The following is a 26,725-nucleotide window of genomic DNA, read 5'->3' as shown; positions in this document are numbered from 1 at the left end:
ATCGTAGGCTAAGGAGCTTGGAAAGAAAAACGTCTGGACCTCTTTGAGTTGCTTGAAGACGTTTCACCTCTCATCCGAGAAGCTTCTTCAGTTCTAAGGTCAAAAGGTGGAGAGTCTCAGATTTAAACCCAGTGGGAGTTTCCCCCCAAAGAGGGACAAAGGACCCCCTGATGATCCTCTACCTAATCACATGAGCCAAGGTGTGAAAGCGGGTGTGGGTCACCAGTTCTCTAAATACATAAAACAAAGTCTGCTGCTATTTCCTATAGTATTTGAAAGAAAGATGTACAAGTAAATCATCTCTTCACAACGTAATTTTTTTTAAAAAAAAGTCAGTATATAAGGTAATTCAAGGGTTCAATTTTATATAACACCAATTCAATCATTTTTCAGAGGAACAAAACCAGAACTTTCTTATTCATATAATATTTTTCACATACCACTTTCCAAAGTTAAAATGTGTATTTTTAATGTGAAATACACCAATGACCAATGTCAGGATTATGAGACACTTAAAATAACTCTCATTCAACAACTGGTATTTAAAAAAGGCAGAATTGCCTTGGATTTTCTTTACCTATCATATTTCACAGACTCATACTGTGAAACTCAGCCAGCAGGGATTCTCACCCTGAGGAGGATTTACATTTTCATTCCTTTTCTTTACACATTTTATTTCTTTTTTAGTATATCCAAGCATTTTTACCCTTCCTAACCTCTGCTGTTGGTTTGGGAAACTTTTAAAAAGCCTATTGCCTAAAGTGACAAATGTACTAATCCAGCTCACATTTAGACTAGCAATGCACAGATAAGGCAAAGAATATCTCATGAAGGTAACCACCTACATCTTTATAACTATTGTAGAATATTTACATAGTGTTGAAAGTGTGGAAAACATAAGGAAGCGTTATCAGGCAGGGGAATGTATAAGCCATGGGGTGCCCTAAGGAACCTCCGTGACCTTTTTCAAACTCAAACATAACTTAACAAAAGTATCTTCAAACTGTTCATTCTGTAATCCAAAGTGTGTAAAGGGAATATGCTTTAGCTGTCATTCATATACTGTGATTAACACTGGCCCTGCTGTAGTTCCTGTGGCAGTGGAACACAACTAACTTTCCTATTACCAAAGGAAGTCATTTATGCCCCTGTTCTCCTTTTGATCTGTCAGACTTGGGATGAAAAGAATAGTAGAGTCTCAGCCTAGGGATCCACTGCCTTTGAGACTCAACAGCTTGACTCATTTCATTACTGTCATGAATTAAAGATCCCCAATCTCCTTTTTTTTCTATTCGCATGGCAATGATCCACCCTTAGTTAATTTACAGTCACTCGTTGTGCAAGGCCTCCAGCCTCAAAGCTCCCACGACAATTTACCTGCATCCTTTTCACTTGCTGGTGCATATCATTGTGATATACTGTAATAGGGTTGGCAGAGGACTCAGTAGTAAGCGTGCATGTTGTATAATGAGCAGAGGAAGTGAGAATAATCACTTGCATAGCATCCGTAAGTTCGTAGCACGAGAAGACGTCATGACACAAACAGCATCCTCACACGTATGTGAGGATGCTGTTTGTAGATTACAGCTCAGCATTCAATACCATCGTTCCCTCGAAGCTGGACAGGAAACTGCAGGATCTAGGACTGAGCAGCTCCCTCTGCAGCTGGATCCTTAGCTTCCTGTCTGACAGACGCCAGGTGGTCAGACTGGGCAGCATCACCTCATCCCCCATCACACTGAACACTGGTGCTCCACAGGGGTGTGTACTGAGCCCTCTCCTGTACTCACTCTACACCTACGACTGCACAGCCACTAACAGCTCCAACATCATTGTGAAGTTTGCGGACGACACTACAGTGGTGGGTCTTATCACCAACGGTGATGAGACGGCTTACAGGGAGGAGGTCAGCGCCCTGACCCACTGGTGTCAAGACAACCATCTCACCCTCAACGTCGCAAAGACAAAGGAGTTGATAGTGGACTTCCGGAGGTGCAGAGAAGTACACACCCCCATCACCATCAACGGCGCTGCTGTGGAGAGAGTGAGCAGCTTCCGGTTCCTTGGCATACACCTGGCTGAGGATCTTACGTGGTCAGTACACACAAACAAAACAGTGAAGAAGGCCCAGCAGCGCCTCTTCTTTCTCAGGAGACTGAAAAGATTCGGCATGAGCCCCCGCATCCTCAGGACCTTCTATCACTGTGCCATTGAGAGCATCCTCACTGGATGCATCACCACCTGGTATGGCAACAGCACCGCCTACAACTGCAAAGCTCTCCAGCGAGTAGTGCGGTGCTCTGAACGGATAATTGGAGGTGAGCTTCCCTCCCTCCAAGACATCTACAGGAAGCGGTGCCTGAGGAAAGCGGGGAGGATCATCAAGGACTCCAGTCACCCCAGCCATAAACTGTTCAGACTGCTTCCATCAGGAAGGAGGTTCTGCAGCATCCGGTCCCGTACCAGCAGACTGAGAGACAGCTTCTTCCACCAGGCCATCAGACTGCTGAACACGTCATAGACACCTCAGCTTCACTACTGGAACTTCAACATTATGCACTCCACACTGTATATAAATGCCACTTGTTTTGCACATATTCAACTCTGTATATTTTATATATTTTATTATTATTATTATTATTATTTTATTTTATTTTTTTACTATTTAATTTGTAAAAATGTGTATACACACACACACACACACACACACACACACACACACACACACACACGTAGGAAAATATTTAGTATACACATCCAGAAATGCATACACTATTATATATTGTACATATATTTATTAGTTTCAGGTTGGCCATTCTTGTATTTTGCTCGTTTGTGTTGTTGTGTTTGCACATCTCTGTTGCTTGTGGGGCTCGCACACAAGAATTTCACTCGCATGTGCTGTGCCAGTGTGCCTGCACATGTGATGTGACAATAAAAAGTGATTTGATTTGTGATTTGATTTGACAACTGAACCAAAATAATATTTTTACTGGAAATAAAATTGACTGGGGTTATATTATGGAAATATCTTGTGACCATGTCAACACTAAATGCTGTGACTTAATTAAGATCTCATTTCATATGCAACTCATGTCTGTTTCATGATATTTTGGTTCGAAGACCTAACACACACTCAACATTCTTGCAGTTCCTGTTGCTGTTAATACTGGGAAATGCAACTTTTTGTCTGCTCATCGTGATTAGTATTATTTTTCTGTGAAAAGCTTCCAAAACAGCACATGAAAAAGCAGCACACGAAAAGCATTTTGTTACCATTCACTCAAGGACACAAAAATGCATAACGTAGAAGTGCATGGCAGGATTATCCACAAACATGTGTTTGTCCACATGGATGCATTAGGATAAAGCATGAGAGGCAGAGACGACTGTGAAAGGTGACAGCACTTCCTTTCTGGCAGGGTGACCTGGTTCTCAGCGGGTTGCTGAGGCGGCTTTGGACTGTCTCTACTGGCCATCTGGCCCTGACGGTCTCCACTGTGAGCAAATACCAGGCTAGTGGCTCACCGACATATTCTGATAGTGTGATTCATTATTGGTGGTAGTTGTAAGCTTGGGATTAGCCTGCTGCATTCTCCATTACACTCAGCTAAACCACCCACCTGGCTGCGGTTTCCATTCACCTGCTCCCCATGGTAATCTTGTATCTTTTATGTCCCCATGTACGTACAATATTGTAATATGCAATGTGTTAATCTTGTGCCTGTATGTGCTGCGAATCAACAGTTAAACTGCTTTTCCAAATACAAATCTGAGAATGGTATGTGTAATTTTATCAATGTTAATTCCAGAATTTCTTATTGAAAACTAAATATAAGAAATGTACCTTCCACTTTAATTTCAACAGCTTCTCTGCCTGTGCTTACAAATACATTGCCAGTGTGATTGCTTGCTGTATCTAAGGCGAGGTGGGAGACATCATCTCGAGATGAGGCTTCTCTTTCTCTTTCTGTGATGCTGAAAATCAATTTTTGTGTCTGTCGGTAGGGGGCGTGTGATACCTATAGATAATAGCCCGCTGCTGCTTCTTCAATCCTCCAGGGTTTCAGCAAAACCCATCAAAGGTGCAGGCCAAAGACAAGGTGAATTGGTCTTCGAGCCAATCAGCGTTAACAGTGCAGTAGTTAAGTAGTTTAATCCTTTCGTAAAAATAAAGGTTATCACATCCGATACACTGAAAAGGAATTCATAATGATGGATTCCGTTGAAAGTATAAAGACATGAAAAAATATTTTAATTGTGTTTTCAATAGACATTTTCACCTAGCACAGTTTTGTTTTCATTGTTCTTTTTCTATATACAAAAGAAAACATTTCCAGAAGTAGTTAAGGGTCTCAGGTGAGCCTCAGGATTACAAATGTTATTGTAACGGTTCAGTTAACCAAGTAGAACTGAGATCTTTGTTTCTCACGGCTTTAACAACTACACCTACGTCAGGACAGCCAAACTGAAGTCCCCAGGAGGAAGCTTGGGTCCCTGCAGGAAGCCTGGCTCTCAGCCTGTCTTTTGGGGGTGTTTTCGTATGCATGTGCGTGCCTGGCCATGTCCGATCCAAATAGATTCGCCTCACGTCACCTTCCTACCCACCACCAGCCCACCACCCCTGCACATAAAACATTCATTAGAGCACAGCCTAGCACTGTAAGAAATGTCTCTCCAAATAAGTCATTAAGTATCAGATTCACTCTTTGATTCTAGGAATGACACCAGTTACCTAAAATTATGATTATTATTGTTATTTTCAATTCAGTTTTGTTTGTGTTCAGTATTTTCTATAAATAGCCTCGGACATAAAATCTAGTCTTTCTTTTATTTGCCATGATTAATAGCCCATGCACTCAGAATTAGGAGGGATATTTTTTGCAGCGTGATACAGACCCATAAAACATTCATCTTCGAATTCTCTCTCTCCCTCTTTCTGTCTCTTTCCGCCAAACGCCCCTTGCCGCCCCGCCCTCCCTTTCCACCTCTCCGTGGTAAACGCACACTGGCGCGCACCAGTGCGACCGACAACCGTGCTCATACCACACACTTTTTTTCAGTGTACTTGGGAAATACAGAGGGGCAAGTAATCAGACTGGATATCTGCTGCGATTTCAAAAGATGGATTCAATACTCGGTTTTCGCCTGTGCCGTTGATTCTCCACTTCTGCGTTAACACTTTGAGCTCTTCTCCCGAGCTGTTTGCGCGTCCTATATTTGGGGAGGTGTCGACTGGTGCGTCGAGTCTACTGATCCCAAATTGGATGTTTATTGCTGACTGTTTTTGAATCTCTCGTCCACATGACTGAGCCAGGGTGCAGCTGGAGACGTGGCTCCCCACTCGGGAAGACCTACGGCTAAAGTTTGAAGGGTGCAGGGGTGCTTTAGTCTGCCTGTTTCCCGTCTTGCACTGGATTTGCAATAACCCATAAATTGCAATAATTAGCGGATTTCCTATCTATCTCCGTATACGTGGGATTCATTCTCGGAATTATAAAGCCTCTGGATTTCACTTTCATCTGAATCATGAAGACCGTTATTATTGATGGTGAGTACACATCAGACAGCTGGACACCTTTGTAAAGTTTTCACATATATCAGACAGTAGGATCCCGCTGGGTTACTGCGCACTGATAAAATCCACAACGGTGCAGTGTCACCGCTCTGTGGAGGACAGACAGAAAGATAAATCAGGTGTCCTAATTGGAGTTGACTCCGTTCAACACCCCCGAGGTTTGATTAAAATAAGGTATGGCTATCAGCATGACAATAAAAAAAGAATCGAAAGAAATCGAAAAATAAAGCCTTTATATACAATCAAATATAATTTTATTGTTGGAACGGAAAAAAAAAAAAACTAGAAACAGAAGTGTCGGCTGTAAACGACCTTGAATCAGTGGCTCTTAATTGAGTCATAATTCGGATCTTATCTTGTGCGTGTCTTGCTTTCCCTTTTTGTATGCGTATGTCAGTGAGAGTGCGCACGAGAGAGCGAGAGGCCGTGTACTGTTTGCAGTGGTCAATATGCTCTGCATGATATCGCAACTTAAACCGGGCATCCGCTTCTGCCCGTCTGGACGCTGTGGGCTGAGCGTTTGATGAAGTCTGCAGATGGTCCGCTTGGCGGCCCAGTAATACCGCTTCATTCCCCAGCTCCTTGGCTTATAATTGGTGTTTTGGTGGCATCGTCCCACTCAGGGTGCCGCCAAAGTGACGGGAAATTGGGCCTTGTAGCTTTCATGACTGGACTTGGAGCTATTCTAATGAGGGCAAGAATGCTTTCTCAATTCCGCCAGAAATGGTTAAGAATTTAATTTCTTGTCAGTTGTTTGAGTGTGTGTTTGTGTGCGTGAGGACACTCACGGAGAGCTAGAGGGAGGGTGGGAAAGGAAGGAGGATGCAGCACCTGGCGTGTCATTGTGTCTCTTCCTGCACCTGACTGTAACCCTGTGTTTTTTGGGGGTTTTTTGGCTTTTTTTGTTTGTTTGGTTTTTTTTAGTGATCTAGTCATGTTTACTGCAGTGCAGAGTGTATAACACAGATATGACATGTGCTGTTTGGTCAGCAGCACCGAGGCTGTAACATCCACTTGGTTCAAATAAGATATTGTGGAAAATCTTAATTTCCACTTTGCCCCACCCGTGCATAGACTGCCCCAGCACTGTCACATGCATACACCACTGCCACAGTGCTTATGCAACATGCTGTACACACTCCATCTTCCTCATGTTCATGACTTGGCTAAAACTGCAGGAATAGGGTAAGAAAGCTGCAGATTATTGTGGGGATACAGAATAACTTTGCTTTTCACAAGTAGCAAAATCAAAGAGGCACATCTGCTTGTGCATTCTCTTTGATATGTCACAGGGTGATGCAAATTCAAGTGCACACCCCTTCATTGGCACAGAATGGCTCTGGGTCCCTCAGACCCTACAGGCAACCTTTCATTACCCAACTGCTGGCATGATTTAGCACCACGCGTCTGACACACACCTATGTCTGATTTTTATTCATTTATTTATTTTTTTGTTTCTGCTGCAATTATAATTGGTATCCATCTCTCAGGCTCCTGATTTGGCTGAGAAAATATGGCCTGCCTTTTCTTGTGTTTAAAGTGTCACAATGAGGAGGGACTTTAATTTACACTCTTTTTCACCCAGTCAGCATATGATCAAATGCCTCTGTGGGAAAGCTGTTGCTTGGGGGTGCCGTCGCTCCCTGTCTACTGCCAGGCAAAGCCAATGAAGCCCAAATGAATGGATAAAACCATTATAGTGGAACTGAACGCTTTCTCTTTGAAACCACTACACATTTAGGGCATTTTTTTCCCAATTAGTTAACTCTGTTATTTTTTGGCAATGCCTTGCCAAAAGCTCTGCCCCATTTTCAAAAATAGGCCACAAGATGCATCATCTGAGGTGGCAAGATGATTGTTCTGAATGCATTAAGCTATGAGAAAATGGTGCTAATAAAAGAAAACAAATAAACAATAAAAAAACAAAGCTGATTTGCATTTCAGCATTAGGGGAATCCAACATCATGATATAAACTGACAATAAGGCAAGGCATCTTCCGCACCCTGAAAGGGAATGTGAAATTGATCCATCTTTGTGTTTGTATGGATGTTTATACAAGCGCAGGGGGAGGGCTGGAAGAGATAATGTGTGTGTGGGTGTAGTGTTCAGTTAGTTTATGGGGAGGTCTGGAGAAAGGAGAGGAAGTTAAGAAAATGAAATAAATGTTTTTGGGGGGGTTTTTTTGATTTCTTTCATAATGTACTGTATGGATGGCGTGGCAAGTGAGAGAAAAATGATTAGGGATGTTATTTTGAATGCTGTTTACATCCGTGTGAGTTATAGAGTTACAGGTTTGTTTGGTTTTTGTCATATTAGTCATTCATGGTCAGCAATGAAACCAAACAACACTGTTGTTCTCTTGAGGTATTAAATGAGAAATATGCAAAATCACAATACACCCTCTGGTTACATTACTGGTCCACTTTGCTAGTATTGGGTTCTACCCCCTTTTTTTCTTAACAACTTAAGCAGGATGTAGATTCAGCAAGGTGGTGGAAACAGCCACCAGAGATTTTTGGTTGATATTGAATTGATAGCGTCATCCATTTGGTGCAGATTTGTCAGCTGCTCCATGATACAGATGTCCTATTTCACCACTTTCCAAAGATGCTCATTGAATTGAGATGTTGTTTTTAAAGGCCATTTAAGTTAATTTAACTCACTATCGTGTTTAAGAAACTAGTTTGAGATGATTTAAACTTTGTGACACGATGTGTTATCCTGCTGGTCTCCAGAAGGGTACTCTGTAGTCATAAAAGGACAGACGTGGTAAGCAACAATACTCAGGTAGGCTGTGGCATTTAAATGATGTTCATGCCCAAAATGGGAAAACATGACACCACCACTATGACAGGATGGACCCGTGCTTAATGCCAAATCCTGATTCAATGATCTAGATGTCACAGGAGAAATCAAGGCAGTGTTTTTCCCGTCTTTTATTGACCAAATTTAGAGATACAGTCAAAAGTCTCAGATTCCTCTTCTTGGCTAACAGGAGTGGTACCTGGTGTGATCTTCTGCTGCTATAGCCCAGTGTGTTCCAAAGTTCAGAGTCTTGTGCATTCAGCGATGCTCTTCTGTATACCTTGGTTGTAATGAGTGGTTATTTGAGTTATTGTTACTTTCCTATCAATTAGAACCAGTCTGGCCATTCTGACCTCTCACATCAACATGGTGTTTTTGTCAAGATAGCTGCTGCTCACTAGATATTTGTTCTATTTTACAGACTATTCACTCTTTACTCCTAGAGATGTTAATATGGGAAAATCTCATTAGATCAGTAATTTCTAAAATATTCAGATTTATATTTATTAAATATTCTTATTTTGATGTTTTGATGATACACCGGTTCAGAATCTCTCATTTTCGTTCTTTCAGTTGAGATGTGGTGACTGGGATGACCCATAGACAGGGATGATAAGTTAATTCAAACCACTGTAATAGAATGTCCCCCAACAGCATAAAAGAGCCAACTACCCCCTCACTGTAGGCATGAAACATTGAAGGTTTTTTTCCTTGAATTCCTCACCTGTCAGAACAGGAGTCAGAACAGTGATGATTGATCAAGTTTTCATGAATATCTCCACGTCTACAAATTGTTTATGCTCGAAAAGGAGTAGGATGAAGTTTACACTTTTCCTGTTCCTACACCCTTATTTCAAATTCCATTATTTACAAATCAATATTCAGAATTCAACATTATATGATCCATACATTTTAACTATATACAATTCTACACTCATATATAATACACACATAAAACAATTTAAGCTTGTAAACCAAAACAACAGCAAACTACATTTTTACATAAACTAAGCATAACTGGCAAATCTGAGCTCCTTCAAAATAATCTCACAAAGCTCAGAGATTTTGCCATAATGATGATAATGATGCATGCAAGAAGTCACTGATTTACCTCAACTGAAGGAGGTAAACAGGAGGTGTTCTTGCCACTTATTTCACATAGTGACCTCGGGATTGCCACTGCACACAGGGTTTGTGGTTAAATACACTGGTGTCACCCGTTTAGTGGTTCATGGTTCTATGTATTTTGGTTGCAACCTTTAGTTTCATCACAAACGGATGTTTCATTCAAAGTAAATGAAATTTCAACATTCACCTTTTCAGCCAGATGCATATTTAAATGTCTTAGCAAAATATACTGTTAACTTTTTAATAATAGGTATTTAAATCATGTTGAAAAGACTTTTAATCTCTCTAATTATGACTAAAATTGAGTTGTTCTCTTCATGTAACGCACTGCTGGGTGATGTAATGACATCTTTGGCAGAGTTTTTGAATTAAAATAATAACAAGATTTCCCATGCAATTATAAATTTCTATAAGATCTGAGTTTGTGAAACGTTACAATAGATCAATTTTATCATACAGTTTCTCAACGTCAAAGGATAAAGATGTCAAAGTTTTATGCTACGGAGCTCTGTTGTATTAATGCCTTAGTTACAGTGACAGATTCCAGCAGGCTATCTGAAAGTGGATCTGCGATGTTCACTGCATCCTGATGAGCGTGCTCCTTGAGGGGCTTCTTTTAATTGGCCGCGCCCTTCAAGTAGATCAGCATTTGTTTATACAGTACATGCACACACACATTCAGACTCCCACTGATGCGCACACGGGCATGCTGGCCTAAGATATCCTTGGAACCATCCGCTCTAGGTTATCCCAGTCTCACAGCCTTTCACTTCTAATCAGAAAGACAGAGAAACTAAGTGGATAAATGAGCAAAATTCTATTTGTTTATACAGAGGAAGCTAATGGGCAAAAATATAAAAAAAGCAGTTGAAATGAAATACACTATTCCCCCAGATTACCAGTTCTTAATCCTCTCTGTGGGTTATTATTGTACTGTCAGAATATTTGGAGAGAGAACCAGCAGGAGAAATGCTGCAGTTTTTAACCCCCACTCCCTACAAGTCTTTTTTTTCACATAACAAAAAATAAATTAAAGTGTTGGCCCTTGTCTTGAAGATGGTGTGGGGGAAGAAGGAGGGCCAAATGAATTAATGTTATGCGTGTATATGGTGTTGACGCAGGTGGAGTCTTTATGAAGGGATTTAGTTACATCTTTTTACAAAAAATAGAAATCCACTTTGACACCGTATTATAATCCTTTCAAGGTGCCTACGCATAACAGAGCAGATCACACCTTCCACTTTTACTTTACACAACACTTTATAAAATGACAAGTGAAATTTGCACACAATATTCAGTTGTGTTGACCCAGCAGTGATACATACTGATGGGAACTCTTTTTTCCTGAAGATTATATGGATGAAGGTCCTAGTATGCACAAACTGAGCTGCCTAATTTGTTGAACACAATGCCCATCTCACTCTGCTGCAGTGTCATCTTTCATTCTGTGGTGTCACAGTTATTCTCGCTGCATCTTTGGAACACACAGTGCCCACTTTTCTGTTTGTGTACTGATGAAAGTTGCATGGATGCGCTAATCCTATTGCAGATGCGAAAGGGTGCGATGAGCTGCTTGAACGTCAGTGACGCTGATTATACCACAATGGGGAGGCTGACTGATGGCCTAGTAAATTGTTAATTAGACAGAGCAGAAGCCGCTCTTAAATTAGACGCATGAATGGAGCCGTTGTCAGCCTTATAAGTCAACCCTGCTCTGCTCCTTTTCTTGCAGGCTACAGTGACATTCAGATAAAGCAGCTGGTTGATCCAAGATGTGAGCAGTGTAAGGCGAAGGGTTAGCATAACAGATCAACACCATAGTGCATATATAGCTAGAATCAGGGTTTTCAGGTTCAATTTTTGAATATCATGGTTTTGAGCTGTAAAAATAACTACAAGGATTGGAGATATAAGTAAAAACATGATAAATCCTATGGCGAGTGATTCCTGCATGCCCAGGTATTGCTAAAGGACAAATTCCAGCTCCTATAGATCAACAGCTGAGAGCTTAATTGCTGCAGAAAAGGAGTTCTATCAGTAGGTATCTTTAGTAAAAACAAACCGACATATAATTAGTAATATTGTGCTTGCATATATGATATGCAATCTGCACACATTCATTACTGGCTGATGTGCATATTCTACAGCAGGACTATAAAATGTAAATGTAAACTCAGTTTTACAATGTAAAAGTTTTAGAGAGAGAAGAGGAACTTCCGATTTCTTTTATCCTGAAAGAATAGCTACATTCTTATTTATCACCATATTCATTTCATAAGCGAGGTCCTTAAATTACCCCTCATTATCCTGATCGAGTCAGCCTGTGTTTGTCATTAGATTGCAAACTTAACAGATGGGAGCTGGTGTTTTGATGCAGTCTTACTGAATGTCTGGTACCACATTGTTGAGATGCTTAAGCCAGCGGGGTCACCTTTCTCTCCTTTTATGCATTGTTGGATTTTGTTCTTCCTTTATTTATCTTCATTCAAAGCAAAGTTCTTAACAATCACTCCAGGGTGTTGTATGTGAAGGACACATACTTTATGTTGAAGACTGCATATATTACCTTTCTAAGGTGTTTTTTAGCAGTAAATACGCACCCTGAGTTGACAGACAGATAGATAGATAGATAGATAGATAGATAGATAGATAGATAGATAGATAGATAGATAGATAGATAGATAGATAGATAGATAGATAGATAGATAGATAGATAGATACTTCTATTTGAGATAGTGGTAGAACAAAGGCTTTCAGAAATTCTGTGACATATTATTCTTTACCTTATATTGCAAAACCTTCACAACAGCAATGCGTCTGCCTGTGAGCTTGGTAGTTCACCACTGAAATATGTATTGGGAGCCCTTCAAAAGAAATAGGTCATTACTCCCCGACTCAGGGGAAATTGATCTGTTATAGATGTGAAAGCTCATTCTGTAGGTGCTAAACATATATAATGTGTACCTGTTCTGGCAGCTTTATACAAGAATTCCACAGTTTGTTTGTTTTTTTTTTCGCGTCTGATAACTTTCTTTCATACACAAATCGGTGTCCTCAATGTCTGGTGGGAGTGAAAGGATTTGTAGAGCAGGAAATGCATAATCCTGCAACTGCGGCAGAAGGAAAGAGTTTCTAAACATACTCACAAGCATAACAGTGGAATCAATGAAGATCCCACTCATCTGCTCCAAGAAGAGTACCCTATAACCTTCACTTAGAAAGAACAACACCACTCTTTATCTGCATGTAATTGAACAGGGCTGACCTCACAAAGCAAACCAAAGTATGATGGAGAGGCACCCCTCTCCAAGCTAAGATGTAAGGTCTGTGTTGAAGAATGTTGACAAAGATTTAGGTTTTGCTCTCAAGTCATTTTAAGTCCAAAGTAGATTATTCTTATTAAAATGCAAATCTTACAAGTGTGCTTCACTTAATCTTTTGTTGTTTAGCATGTGTGCTGAATACATATACCTTCCTATTCCCTTACCTTACGTCTTTCTTTTACTTTTACTTTCTCCCACTTTTCTCGCAGTGTCTTGGTCATTCTTCTGTCTCTACCTCGATGTCTTTACCGCATACACATTGTGGCGTATATTTCTGTCTTCACTCTCAGGTGTAAATGCTGATTATCTCGTGTAGATATCAGGCCATGGCAAATTAAATGTGACCGCAGCTGGCCTGCCAGGACATCCATTATAATGATATCTGTAATCTGCTGGGTTCAGGGGAAGCGGTGTCAAGGGGTTGGAAGATAGTGGGATGATGATGGAGGGGGATTCAGTATGGTTCCAATAGCTGGCAGGAAAATAGAGCACATGGATTTCCACCACTGATGAGGTTCAAATTGACCATATGTCATCCATGGGTTTTAAATCCTACGATCAGAATAGCATCCAAGCCTGTAAACACACCGTAAGCTGAGGTTGTGTACAGTATGTTGAATTCATTATACTCCTTTATTTTGTCTACTTGTACCATCTAATATATAAATAAATTGTGGTTTCAACCTTTAACTTTTGAATTTTCTGTCATATCGGTCAAGAGTGTATGGAGCTCTTTGTTTAACCAAGTGGTCCATATCCTGATAACTTATTGGTTCCTTAGATTATATAAAATACAGCATAAAATCTGCATTCTCTGACAGTCAATAGGGAGCAATACCTAGGGCTGAAAAATAACCAAAAATGTATAAATATCTAAACGTAAACTTCCCTAATGACCTATGATCTCAGTTTCTAATTTCAAGCCTAAGTTAATTCAACATGATGGTTATTTAGTAAATATATGATAAAACAGGTTATGCCTTAGGGCAGCGGTCCCCAACCCCCGGGCCTCGGACCGGTACCGGTCCGTGAGTCGTTTGGTACCGGGCCGCGAGAGTTGAGGCTCAGGTGTGAAATGTATGGTTTTCAGGGTTTTTATCGGTTTTCAGCGTTATTTTGTTATCGTTTTTATCGCTAACTTTTTTTCCTGGGTCTTTTCACATGTGTTATGAATAAATCTTCTTTTTTTTCGGTACCGGTACTAGTTTTATTTTGTTGTATTTATCCACGACACCTTAAAGACCGGTCCGTGAAAATATTGTCGGGCATAAACCGGTCCGTGGCGCAAAAAAGGTTGGGGACAGCTGCCTTAGGGCATTTCCACTTTGTGACTGAAAAATTGGTAACATCACGAAATTGCCTAACTGGAGTCCAAAAATCAATTGCTTTAAGTAAGTAAATTCATTTTTATGTACATACCATTATTTATTCCAGTTAGAGCTGCTGATAAAATGAAAAAACAAATAAACAAAAAATCCCAAACAAGCACATTTTTTAAAGATTTTAGGACCTGCAAATATTTTCTCTCTACTATATTATCAGTCGGTGAGTTTCCGAATGGAAATTTATCCATTTGAAGGTATTCCTGTTGATCATACTTGGGCACTGTGCAAAATTGAAATAACAGTATTTAAATCCCGCAGTGTTGCATTTTGACACAACTCTAAGTGTAGAATAGAGATTAGATAAGTGTTAAAAAAAAAAGCATGGAGTCCTTTGACATTGAGCATCAGACAGCCCAAAGCAAGAATTGATTTGATGAGCGAAACAGAGATATGTCACTTTTGCGGTCACATCAGCTTGGCTGGCTTTCCAAACCCTCTAATCTAAAATGGTGCATGTTTTCACATGCCTGTACATGTTCCCAGCAAAGCCTATCATCACAGCAATTATTCCGGGGGGAGAGATGAGAACTGCCAACACTCAATCTCCGAGCTGTAAACAAATTATGCCGAGGGGTCTTGATGATGGCTGTGTGAGAAACAAAATAGTCTAAAACCGATCTTGATGGTCCCACTGTGCCATCTTGGGTCTTCAACCAGCAAGAGTGTGCCATCGCTAGAAGGAAACTGGCTGGTTATAGCACTGCCTTCGGAGGTATGGAGTATCTGTGTAGCATTTTTTTTTCACAATGTATTTTGCATCACTATCAGAAGTACAGCGCCCACTCCACTTGCTTGGATAATGAGTTTTGACAGATCAGTCCTTTCCTTTGTTAACATAAATCAAAGCTTGAAATTTGCACCTAGCACTTTCAAGAAGTAATTAATAGATATACAAATTGCTGTATGCGTCCTTAAACATAATTTATTTTGACACAATGGCAATGAGTCTGCGAAGGCTCACATCATTTTATAATTAGTTAAACAGGTGGTGCCTTGTATTTTGACCTGTCACGTTTAAGCTCTTTTGTCATGTGGAATTTTCTGGTTTTCAATAAATCTTCCTGTGGTTTTGCTATAGGTAATTGACAAGTTATGTTTTCTCCCCCTCCAAAGCTCCCTAGGAATGCATTAGCATATTGAGTTTCGTGCCTGACTATGAAGTGATTCCCACCATGCCTTTAAAAGGCATCGCATGAACAGGCAGCACATTATACCAAAGAGAAATATGAGACAAGAGAGAGAGCATGCTCTTCCTCCACTTTTTCTCTCAGCTCATACACACTTTAGCAATACAAGTTCAACACCTGCACACATACAGCACATACTTGCACGGACACATGTTTGCTGCTTGAATCCCCCCTCCCGCCCCCATTACTTGCTGATTCATACAAGGTTTAGCAAACGGACCATATTTTCGGGAAGGGTGAGTGGTACATGTTACATTTACATTTCCCACAGTTAACTCTGGAGAAAAAGCCATGAAATAGTTTCACCTTCCTCTCCAAGTTAAAGACACCTGAGCCGTTCCGTGGTTTTTCCTTTGTTTATTGTTGTTTACTCTACCGTAACACAGAAATTAGAGCTGGAAACTCTATAGACTCCATCAGCAGTTCACAATCACTCAGGATTTATAATACTTGGCTACTGGAAATGCACAGAAATTAAAGTGCTGTAGTACTTTCCGAAAGTCAATATCACGGTTAAAATCTAATGTCAACAGCCCACAGTGTCACAAAATACATTATTGAGCAAGCTAAATACATTATTTCTAAGTGCATGCAGTGTTGTTGTTTTTTTTTAAAGCTTAAGAGTGGGACTTTTCCATTTCACACATTCATATTAATGAATGTTCTTTACATTTAAAGCATTGCACAATTAGTACACACAATGCTGATTGAGTCTGTCAGCACCAATAAATCACTAAAATTTCTCATGCTCAGTCTAAAAAAGAAAGTAACAGATAACAAAGACAAATGTGGGCTTTCCTCATTATAAAAACACTTTATTAGCATTTGTTTAGAACTCACACTGCCAGAAGGAGCAGAAGGGGGGGATAAAAAATTCCAAACTTTTAGGATGTCAAGATGCTTTTCAGGGTTTTCACTCACATTAACATGAAGAAAAAAAGAGACGTACTCTTAAGCAGGAATTATACTTTCCATGTCCGCGGGGGTCTGCCCAGGTCCTAGTTACATAAGTTTAGCCAACAGACAGTGCAAGGGTTTGTGTAGATGTCCACGTGCCTGCCTTTTTTTTTTGTGATCTCACTTACTTGAATTGCATTACAGTTCCCAGTTACACATGCTCCCTAGGCAGCTGACTTCCACCAGACACCAAAGAAGTATAACAGGAATGAATGCCTGGCTGTCGAGTTTTCACCTGTCCATGTCCAAAATGGAATATTATCTAGGCTTTGCGTCAAATGCAGTTATCCTTTCTGTAAATATATTCTTCTGGAAAACTGAGATGTTTTTTACATTAAACGTAATGCACTACATTAGATAAAAATAACAGTGTGAATTAAAACAATGAATGCAACAACAGAATAAAGCTGTGAATAGTTTTTTTCTATTGAAGTGTTTTAGTGGGGGGGGGGGGGGGATCATAGCTATGTGCCCTCATAATAACATGTGTCCTGCTACATTTGTGATTAGTTCCTTTGTGAGATTTTTTAGTCTCTCTTGCATTTAAATAAATAAATAAATAATTTGTCAGTTCATGTAAATTACTCTTCATACTTCATACTAGCAGATTTTTATTATCGCACAGGAAACTAGGTATTTAGCTTTGGTCTTCCAGGTTTTATGTTGAGCCTATCCCAGCTACCATAGGGCGAGAGTTAGGGTATTCCCTGGACTTTTTGCCAGTATGCATGCATAGCTAACACAGACAGTCACAAATACAGCCCACATGTACAGCCAATTTAGAATCACCAATGGATATAATCCCACTAACTGCCTGTCTTTTTGACTTTGGGAGGAAACCAGAGTTCCTGGAAAGAACCCACATACACACAGGGGGAATTAAATTTCAATTCAGTTCAGTTTTACTTATATAGCGCCAAATCACAACAACAGTTGCCTCAAGGTGCTTTATATTGTAAGGTAAAGGCCCTACAATAATACCAAACAAGCATACTCCACACAGAAAGGCCCCAGCCAAATGATGCATTCTAACTCAGAATCATCTTGTTGTGCTGCGCTAATCACCGTACTGCCCAATAGAAGTAATCTGAACACTTTTTATTCATATAGCACAAATTCAAGTTAACTCAGGGCATTTTGAAGCATTATAATACTTTACATAATTATAAAGGAACCCAACTATTCCCTTTGAGCAAGCTCTTGACAACAGATTAATAAGTAGAGACCTCCATCAGACCAAGACTGAGGTAGGGTGGCCATCTATCTTGATTGGCGGGGTAAGCGGAAAGCAAAGAGAGAAATGATGAGCACAAGCAAATTATTAAAAAATCAAATAGTAACCATCCCCAGATTGGGGAGGCCTATAACTGCAGATTAGGAACATGCAGCTTCAGAGCCAGACACACTTACAGAAAGTTACAAGGAGACAGAGGAAAGCACTACAGAAGAGTTAATAACATGCAATAGTGGCGATTAAGGGTTTTTATATAGGTTCAATAAGAAAGATCTATTCTGTCATATCTATCTCCATTCCTTTTTGTAATATTGACCATTTTTGCTGCTGTTTTTTAACTCCCATTTTTCCATTTAAATGAGGTTGAATTAACCTCATTGAAAATGTCAACATTATACCAGGTATTGAGCAATCTATCTGCCCTTGTTCTCTCAGCCCATCAGCTAGGCCCTAGTCTCTGTTAAATTCATTGTTATCTGTCGTGCTCCCTTTTGAGCCATCTGTCATGCAACCTCGCTGTAATGTTGAGAAGATACATTTCATAGTATGTTCTTTTCTTCCCAGTCATGTTACGCAGCTATATTTTTGGTAAACCAGAGATATTTGATCTACTATCTACTAAACTCTTGAATACTGGAATATTATTTCACATCGATGGTAGATTTTCCAGTCTTCAGCAGCTAGTAGTTAGTATTATTAATCTAGCTCGTAGTCTGCATTGTCAGTTCTCAGTTCATTCTCAGATTCTATCAGTCTCCAGTCCTGCAAGAGCCCAGCAGTTGTGTTGAACTTGCTCAGAGTTCCCAAACTAGGTTTCTTATCATCAAAAAAGACTGAAAAATTCACCCCAGCCAAAGCACAAATGCAAAAGTATGAACCACCCAACCCTACCCTACCCTTGCCCTTCCACCAATAAAGCTGGCATGGCACCATCTCTCTACGCTGTAATGGCATCTGCCCCACTCATCTGGTGATTCTTATGTATGATGTATGATTTCTAAAACATTTCAATAATAAAGGGCGTTCTGTCTTATCTTTCAATGTTATCATTTTTAAACTCTATCTCAGACCTTTTATCGCCATTTAATCACAGTTTGTCCAAATCTTAGTTTATCAGTATTCAGGCTGCTCCATCAGAATCGGTGCTGCTACTTTAGCAGCTACACAGGAAATGTTATCCTAATCTCTTAAACATCTGGGTCACTGCTGGTCATCTGTTGCTAACATTTCATGACTCCTGATTCTGATATCAGCCTCTAATCACAAGATCTTTCAGGTCTTAAGATTCTTGGGGTAAGATCAGCATATGTTTAGTTTATTGTTCACATTTGTCTATTTTCATCATATTTATTTTTGTTTGGTTCACCTGTTTCTCGCTGTCTTACAATCCTTTAATGACAAACCAGTTACAGTCTCTCGTTCTTCTATCTGCTGACAACCTCTGGGCAAAGGCTGTCATTTCTTTTTCTCTGGCCTCTGACAGTCAATCAGAAAGCTTCATTTTTCACCCTCTGCCTCCCGACATCCTCTAACCAATCAATGGCCTCTTTTCTAGCCTCCAATGGCCACCAGCCAATGAAAGGCTCTAATTTCTCGCTTTCTTTGACCTTAAACAGCCTCTGGATGATCAAAGGCTCTATTTTTTTTCTTTCTGGTTTCCAACATCTTCAAGCCAATCAAATGCCCTCATTCTCTCTCTGGCTTCTTTTCAATCAAAGGCTCTTATTTCGTTCTTTCTCTGTCCTCCAATGACTGCCAACCAATCAGAAGCCTACGTTCTTCCACTCTCTCTCTCTTTCTTTAGCAGCCTCTAGCCAATCAACGACTCCCAGTCCTCTCCCTGTGACCTAGTCAGCTAGCCTTCTTTGCAAGATTTCATCTTCGCTGTCTTTAATCTATTTCTGACTTCTTCTCTCATCATAATTGTAACTGTTCTTTATCTGTCATTTTTCTTGACTTTGCCTGTTTCATATCTTTTCTACTCTGGAGATGAGATTTCCATGCTATGTTAAGACTGCCCCTGCTGTTCTCTTTTAGGTCCGGTTATAATCCCCTACCTTCTTCTGGGATTGTACACTATGATCTATCAAATTGTCAGTAATACTTAAAATTTTGAATCTTCACATTTTTGCTGTTAATATTGCTCTTTTATTCCAAATGAGCCCCCTTTGCTGAAATTACGTTTTTATGTATCTTAATTGAGGAAGACCTGTACTCTCACATATGTCTTGGTCATATCTAAAATGCTTCATGGCTTTTTCTCCAATACCTCTCTTTTCCCACAAATTTGAATTGAGCTTTAAATTTTAATGTCACTACTTGTATCCAAAAAACAAATCTATCTGTGAGCTCTGAGCCAATCAGCCCCTTCTCCCACTCAATGCTCCTCCTTATTTCCACCTTATCAATTGTCAAATGTGCGCTGTCCAAGTCTCCATCAGCCATCTGCTTACTCTGCTCCACCACCCCCGTTTGTTTTACTCTCGGGGTTCCAGTCTCCATTGCCTATCTTCATCTGGGATTTGACTGCAGGATGTCACTTCTCATTGAAGTATAAAATTTTGCATGCTCATATTTTTAAGCGAGGAAGGGAGGTGGGAAACAAGTTATGAGTAAATGTAAATGAACAGCCAAATTTAATGTAGGGACACTATTCCCTTAAAGACTCATAAACAGGTAAGAGAGCAAGTATACGTTCATAAATTTTTTGGAGGTCAATTGTAGCATCACAGCATTTCCTGATGACAAATTCTATCCACACACAACATTATCATAGAGCACATTTTATTTCAAAAGCCATAGCATCATGCATTAGAAACCATAAACAGCCATTAGCTTTTTCCAGTGTGAAAGCACTGCACCTCACCACTGGCTAGGCAAGGCATTACTCAGCAAATGGAAACTGGAGACTGGAAACTTTATTGCAGATGAGTGGATGAAAGGAGAAATAGCTTACTGACATGAACTTTATGGGGCTCTTTTCTTCAAGGCTGCCTCGTTTACTGAATCTGTAGGGTTTTTACAGGGAAGAGCTTTCATTGGGCAAATATTGTCAAGCAAAGCTGAAATTATGTTGACATGTTTGAGTTGGCAGTGTTACTTTAGATATCTTTCTCTCTTGAAATACTGAAAATATAGGCTCTTATTAGGTTTTGTTCAATTCTTACACTTCTGCTAAACGACCTGTTTTTTGTCTTTCACATCATTCCAAGGATATGTTTACTTAATAATTACATGAAGATAGCTCCTTTTTTTCTCTTGATAACAGACCCTTTCAATGTTTCATCTGCTCCAGTAAAAACTTCCACATTATGTAAGTGACATTGAAACAGCTCTTCTGCAATGATTTCTCTGCCAGTACAGGAACACACTAATTGTCGTTTTCATATCAGTTCAGTGATTGAGCGCTGTCAGTATGTGATTTTTTTTTTAACCTTACAATGGGTTTATCCAGCCCACTGACATTACTATGCAAACTATCCTCCTGTGCACCACCTTCTCAGTGAGATAAAGTTGGAGCCGTGCATACTGGGACTATATTACATTATCGACTCCTTATCCACTTAACAGGAGAATCAACTCCGTTTACAACTAATTAAAGTCATTAAAGGGGGCACACAATAATGCATTTTTGCTCAGATAACAGAAGTACGGGTGGCAGTGGCAGCTGGGCTCATTCTACCAGCAGGTCAAGATGAGAACAATTAACTGCATATTAAAGTCGCAGTGTGACATGTTTGAGACAAGTGAAGATGGTGAATTCGGTACAAAGTGCTGATATGGGTGTCATCAAAACTGTAACTGATTGCTTCTCTACTTAGCACCTTTTAGCTCAAAAGCCCTATGTTAGGATCCATTAAAGAGATTCTATATCTGTAAAGAAACAGCATTAAATGTTTTGCCAATCACAGTATAAGATTTGTGGCTCACTGTGTAACATCAGTGTTAGTTAATTTCCAAGCATTCGCAGACATACTTTTTGAACACTCAGATACTACTGCTGCTTTTGTAGCAGTACTTTAGAGCACAAATAGCTCTTGGGACAAATTATAGGTTACATCATTAACATTTACATAAAAATGCTTGGCAAGTTTTACCATGCATTATATGTTTCTACTTTATAACATTTTCATTATCTACAATTCTAATGGAGGCTTATGCAGGTTAAATGCATGAAAGGCTTGCATAATAGCTTTGACTGTCCACAGACAGATGCTACTTTTCAGACATTACAACAGCCTGCAGCCTATGGGCAAAAAGTGTTCCATATAACCTACTTTAAATATACAGTACATATTCCCATCATAAAAAACTGTGGTGAAGGTCAACATTTTTTAAGATCCAGGGGGAAAGGTAGAGTATGTATTACATACATTACATAGGTAAATATTCAGCGTCCAGATGTCGATTAAAAAGACAAAACAAAGCCTGGTTTCTAACATAAGGAGCAAGATGAAAGGAGAGGCTTTAAGAGTTCCTCCACCTAAGGTAAGCTGTTACAAAGCTGAGTCTGCAGTTATCTCATATCCACTGTGCTCAATACAGGAAGAGAGGAAAGGGAAGAGAAAATAAGGGCTCGGCATTCTGTTGCCAGATTGACTCCATCTTCAAAGAGATATTAACATAGCACCAGTTTCCTTTTATCATCCTTTAATTTCAATGATGCCAACCCAAATTAACATGACTGAAGCTCAAAATATCACAAACACAAACGATGGAGAGTAAGATTAGGAATAACAAAGAGAAAGGTATGCATTTTGAAGACAGTGATCTGCCTGCCAAACAGTGTCTTACTCCATCACTGAGCAATCATAGGTCATATTGTCTGAAATTCTTCATTTCGTCGACCTAGTCATGTCAAATGATGTTTCTATGATGACATATGAACTATTATTGGGCAAATACATTTGTATTAGTAAATTCCAAAGGTTCTAGTTTTTCTTTAATAGGATACCCTGGTGACAGTACTGTTTTATTGGTGAGGAAAATGTGCTACAAAAACACTCCAAGTAACTGCTGTAATGACTGTTTTCCATGTCGGGGACATAGACTACAGTCTTGCAGCTGTTCTCTACGCAGTTTGTTGAAAAATTATCTTCTGATGAGGCAATGTTTCATTCCAAATGTGGTGTGGAAATTAAAAAAGAATTAAGCAACTTGTTTGGAATACCAAATAGAGATTTAAAGAAAATTGAAATAAATTAGTGCAGGCTTCCTATAGGCTGCTTAGATCAGTGGAGAAAAGGAAATACCTTATTCTGCATCAACTTTCATTTCACATGAAAACATGTCTGCGAGACAAACAATCTCACTATCACTCCCACTCCTTATATATTTAATTGGCCTTATGTGTCTTGGAAAATGTCCTTGAACATTCTGCTCTGTTTGCATCTCAAAACTTGCAGTAAATTTTAAACATGTCATCTCAGCAGGACCAGTTGTCCTCCTTCCTTCACTGCGGAGCTACCCAGCAGCATAATGTTAGAGATCGAGTGCTACAGCAGCTTCCTAAGCCTCTCAAAAGAAGATTTCGGCTGCTCTTTCCCCATGCTACATTGCTGTTGCAGACATTGCATGTTTAAGATAAAAACAGGGAATAGAGGATCTTGGAAGATGATGTAGTAGGGCTGGCAATGGCACAGAAGATCAGACTGCAGTGGAGAACTCTGGGAACTGAGTAAGACAGAGTGAGGAAAAGCATGCATACTAATATAGCCCTCAGCATCCTTGTCTCTCTTTCACTACTTTGCATAGAGGTCTTTACTTCAACTTTATATTTCATGGCTTTCATTTAATGATGCCTCCTACACTATATTCCTCCTTTTGTATAACTTCCCCACTGAAGCAGTCATGAATCACAGAGCTGAGGCTTTTTTCCATTCTATGTCATCAATATGTCATCCTAATTCATATACAACTACCTATACCATAGTGTCAACCTGACAGAGATGTTGGTACTGCATAGAAGTAATTTACCTGAGGTATAATGTGGGTAATAACTGACACAGCATATTGGCTAGGGTAATTAACTAAGAAATGATGGTAGTCACAAGATAAATGACAGTGTGTCTGTGGTATTTCTATCATTAGTTGCATACTGTACTAGAGTGACAGTCTGAGAATGTGCTTAGCGTGGCTTATCTATCTGAGAAATGATGATGAAAGCAGATGAAAGTGATGGACGCTGGGTTTTCTGTCAGCTTGAAGGATAATGATGTAAAGTTCAAATGCTCCTGGTCATATATAGGCTTAGAATTTTTAGATAGTCTAGTTTTTTTAGTAATGCCAATATTATCCACCCAGCCATTTTTAGCCACACTGGAACTAAAATGAGATTCCCAGACCTCCCTGTCCCCGGGTACCTCCTCCTCCAGTTCTTCCAGGGGAATACTAAGGCCTTCCAACACTAGAAAAAGGAAGTTGAGCATGCATTGTATTATGTGTCCAACTTCTAGTTGGACACATAATACATCACTTAAGATGTATCCAATAGGCTTTATGGTCAAATACTCGAACGACCATAGCTAACAGCTTTAAGTGTGGAGAAATATTGAAAGCGCTGTCTCTAGATGACTGCACTCCTTATCTTATCTCTAAGTTTGAGCCCAGACACTTTCAGAGGAAGCTCATTTTTGACGCTTGTATCTATGATCTCATACTTTCTGTCACTAACAGCAGCCTGTGACCAAAGGTGAGGTTAGCAAAGCAAAGAAAACAGTAAACTGATTACTGTCAAATGATGTTTCTATCATCCCATATGAACTATTATTGGGCAAATACTTTGGTTTTAGTAAATTCCAGAGGTTCTAGTTTTTTTTAATAGGATACCCTGGTGACCATACTATTTTATTTGTGAGGAAAATGTGCTACAAAAACACTCCAAGTAACTGCTGTAATGACTGTTTTCCATGTCGGGGACAAAGACTACAGTCTTGCAGCTGTTCTCTACACAGTGTGTTGAATAATTATCTTCTGATGAGGCAATGTTTCATTCCAAATGTGGTGTGGAAATTAAAAAAGACTTAAGCAACTTGTTTGGAAGAGATTTTAAAGAAAATTGAAATACAGCTTTATGTGTGGAAAAACATTGAAAGAGCTGTCTCTAGATGACTGCACTCCTTATCTTATCTCTAAGTTTGAGCCCAGACACTTTCAGAGGAAGCTCATTTTTGACGCTTGTATCTATGATCTTATACTTTCTGTCACTAACAGCAGCCTGTGACCAAAGGTGAGGTTAGCAAAGCAAAGAAAACAGTAAACTGTTAGCTGTCAAATGATGTTTCTATGATGAACTGACAGCTCTTCTTTATGTTTAGTGTGTCAGTCTTCCATACTACTCTTCTCCCACTTGAGACAAGAACTCTTCCCCAATCCAAAATGGATAATAGATAATAGAGCAATATTATAATATTTCGGTCAAAAACAAAAACAAAAACAAAAACACCCATCACAATATTTAGAGTAAAAACCTTGAAAAAACCCCCACTAGAATTGGCAAACATAAAATATACAGTAAGGAACTTCTAACCTAGCACTATAGCTGTAGCCTATCGCTTTTTATAGCTGTTTAAGTTTTAAATAAAAAAGTTGTTTTCAGCTGTCGATGCCATTCTATATGATATTATTATATAAACTGCAGTTTTGGCCATCGATCTTTAATAGTAACATGTTAATACATATAATAATAATTTTGCAATTCATATTTTTTTATTTCATAATTTTGTTTTTTAAACAGACAAAATGAATAAAAAAATATATACACTTTTGTAGAGCCCACGGTGTCCTTTTTGGCGATTAACAGGTAAAAGCTGAACTATATAAATGTAGTTCTGTTATTAAGGAAAGATGTAGACTCTTCAAAAATTTGTTTATAATTAGTGTGCCATTGCTCATAATGGTTCATATGTTTCTAATTACTCAAATTCAGCCTGTAACAAATGTATTTTGAAAGCCAACTAGAAATAATCCCGATGACAACATTTGTCAGTTTTCCTTAGAGTTTGGAGCAAATCCAGTTCAACTGTTTGGACACGCTGAGTCGTTTCTCAATTTGGTATCAAATGCCCATCTGGAGGATAATCAACATCAAATTGTTAAGCATACACACAAAGTCCATAGACAAGATAACAGTAACATTTAATAATTTGCCTCGTTAACAATCAGTTACTTTCACTTTCTTTAGCGATTCTTCAGTGTATATGATTTGTTATATTGCGTTCTAATGACTAATACGCTCTAGTAAAAGCAAAATTAGTGGAATGCACCTTTATGTTCAGAAGATTCACTTCTTTTTGACACACCTTTCAGGACTCACTGATGAGGAGTCCCATTAAGTATTAAGTATTCTCTTGGCTCTCAGAGGAGGCGGACGCACTTTTTCTCCTCTCCCTTATCTTCCCTGCTTATGTCCTTGTCTAGTCTCGTGTTATTTGTATTACTTCTCCCTGGAACACTCTCTCACAGTCTGTTTCTAAAACCTAAAGAGAATTATGGATTTGATCAACTGGTCTCTGAATGCTATTGACACCCTTTTCTCAACGAGAAGTCTGAGAGTGCCCTGGAGGTACTTTCCCTGCCGGATACACGATGGACGGGTGGCAGAGGATCGTGTGCCTGGCGGGACTGTCGATCGAGGACGCTGAAGATATCTACCTATTCGGAACCATGATAACAGGGTTCTTGCTGATCGGAGCTGGCTTGGCCCTGGCTTATCGGAGAATTAAGACAGCGGAACCGGCTGTTCAACCCCCCCCAAGGCTGCCCGCTGGGATTGAAACGATGGGACGAGGCACGACTTCTCAGAACGGGCTCATTGAAAGCAGCATGGTTAAGACCTTGGAGATGCTTACAGCTGCTGTGAATACTCAGAATAACACCTCTGAATGTATATTGGGTTACATCAAGGAGAGGCCTGCTCAAAATAACACCTTTGAGCGAAAGTTGGATTACATCGTAGAACAGCTCACTGTGAGGTCTCAGAATCGGCTCTCTGAGCAAAAGAATGACAATACCACGGAACGCAAGTTTGATAACATCATGGGGAAGCTCGGGGTTCTCCAACGGGAGATTGAGAGACCAGTGTCAGAGTGTTAAAGAACAGCTTTGAAATTCTCATGAGTTGTTGCAA

General features: G+C 39.6%; 1 protein-coding gene across 1 annotated transcript in view; it reads left to right on the top strand.

The window, feature by feature from the left end:
• The first annotated feature begins 4,984 nt into the window (after positions 1–4,984).
• The window catches only part of rtn4r (reticulon 4 receptor), a 51,790-nt gene continuing 30,049 nt past the window's right edge, over positions 4,985–26,725 (top strand). Inside the window, exon 1 of the mRNA XM_086315201.1 lies at positions 4,985–5,551. Within this exon, the coding sequence (XP_086171327.1) occupies positions 5,530–5,551 (22 nt within the window). The 5' untranslated portion in view covers positions 4,985–5,529. The remainder of the gene's footprint in view (positions 5,552–26,725) is intronic.

Source organism: Aulonocara sp. 'chitande type north' Nkhata Bay, linkage group LG12 (assembly GCF_057382095.1).
Source record: "Aulonocara sp. 'chitande type north' Nkhata Bay isolate Kocher_YH1m ecotype deep benthic linkage group LG12, A_spYH_male_GT1.1, whole genome shotgun sequence".
Lineage (NCBI taxonomy): Eukaryota > Metazoa > Chordata > Actinopteri > Cichliformes > Cichlidae > Aulonocara > Aulonocara sp. 'chitande type north' Nkhata Bay.
The sequence above is the reverse complement of the archived record's forward strand: the minus strand, read 5'-3'. Positions and strand labels throughout refer to the sequence as shown.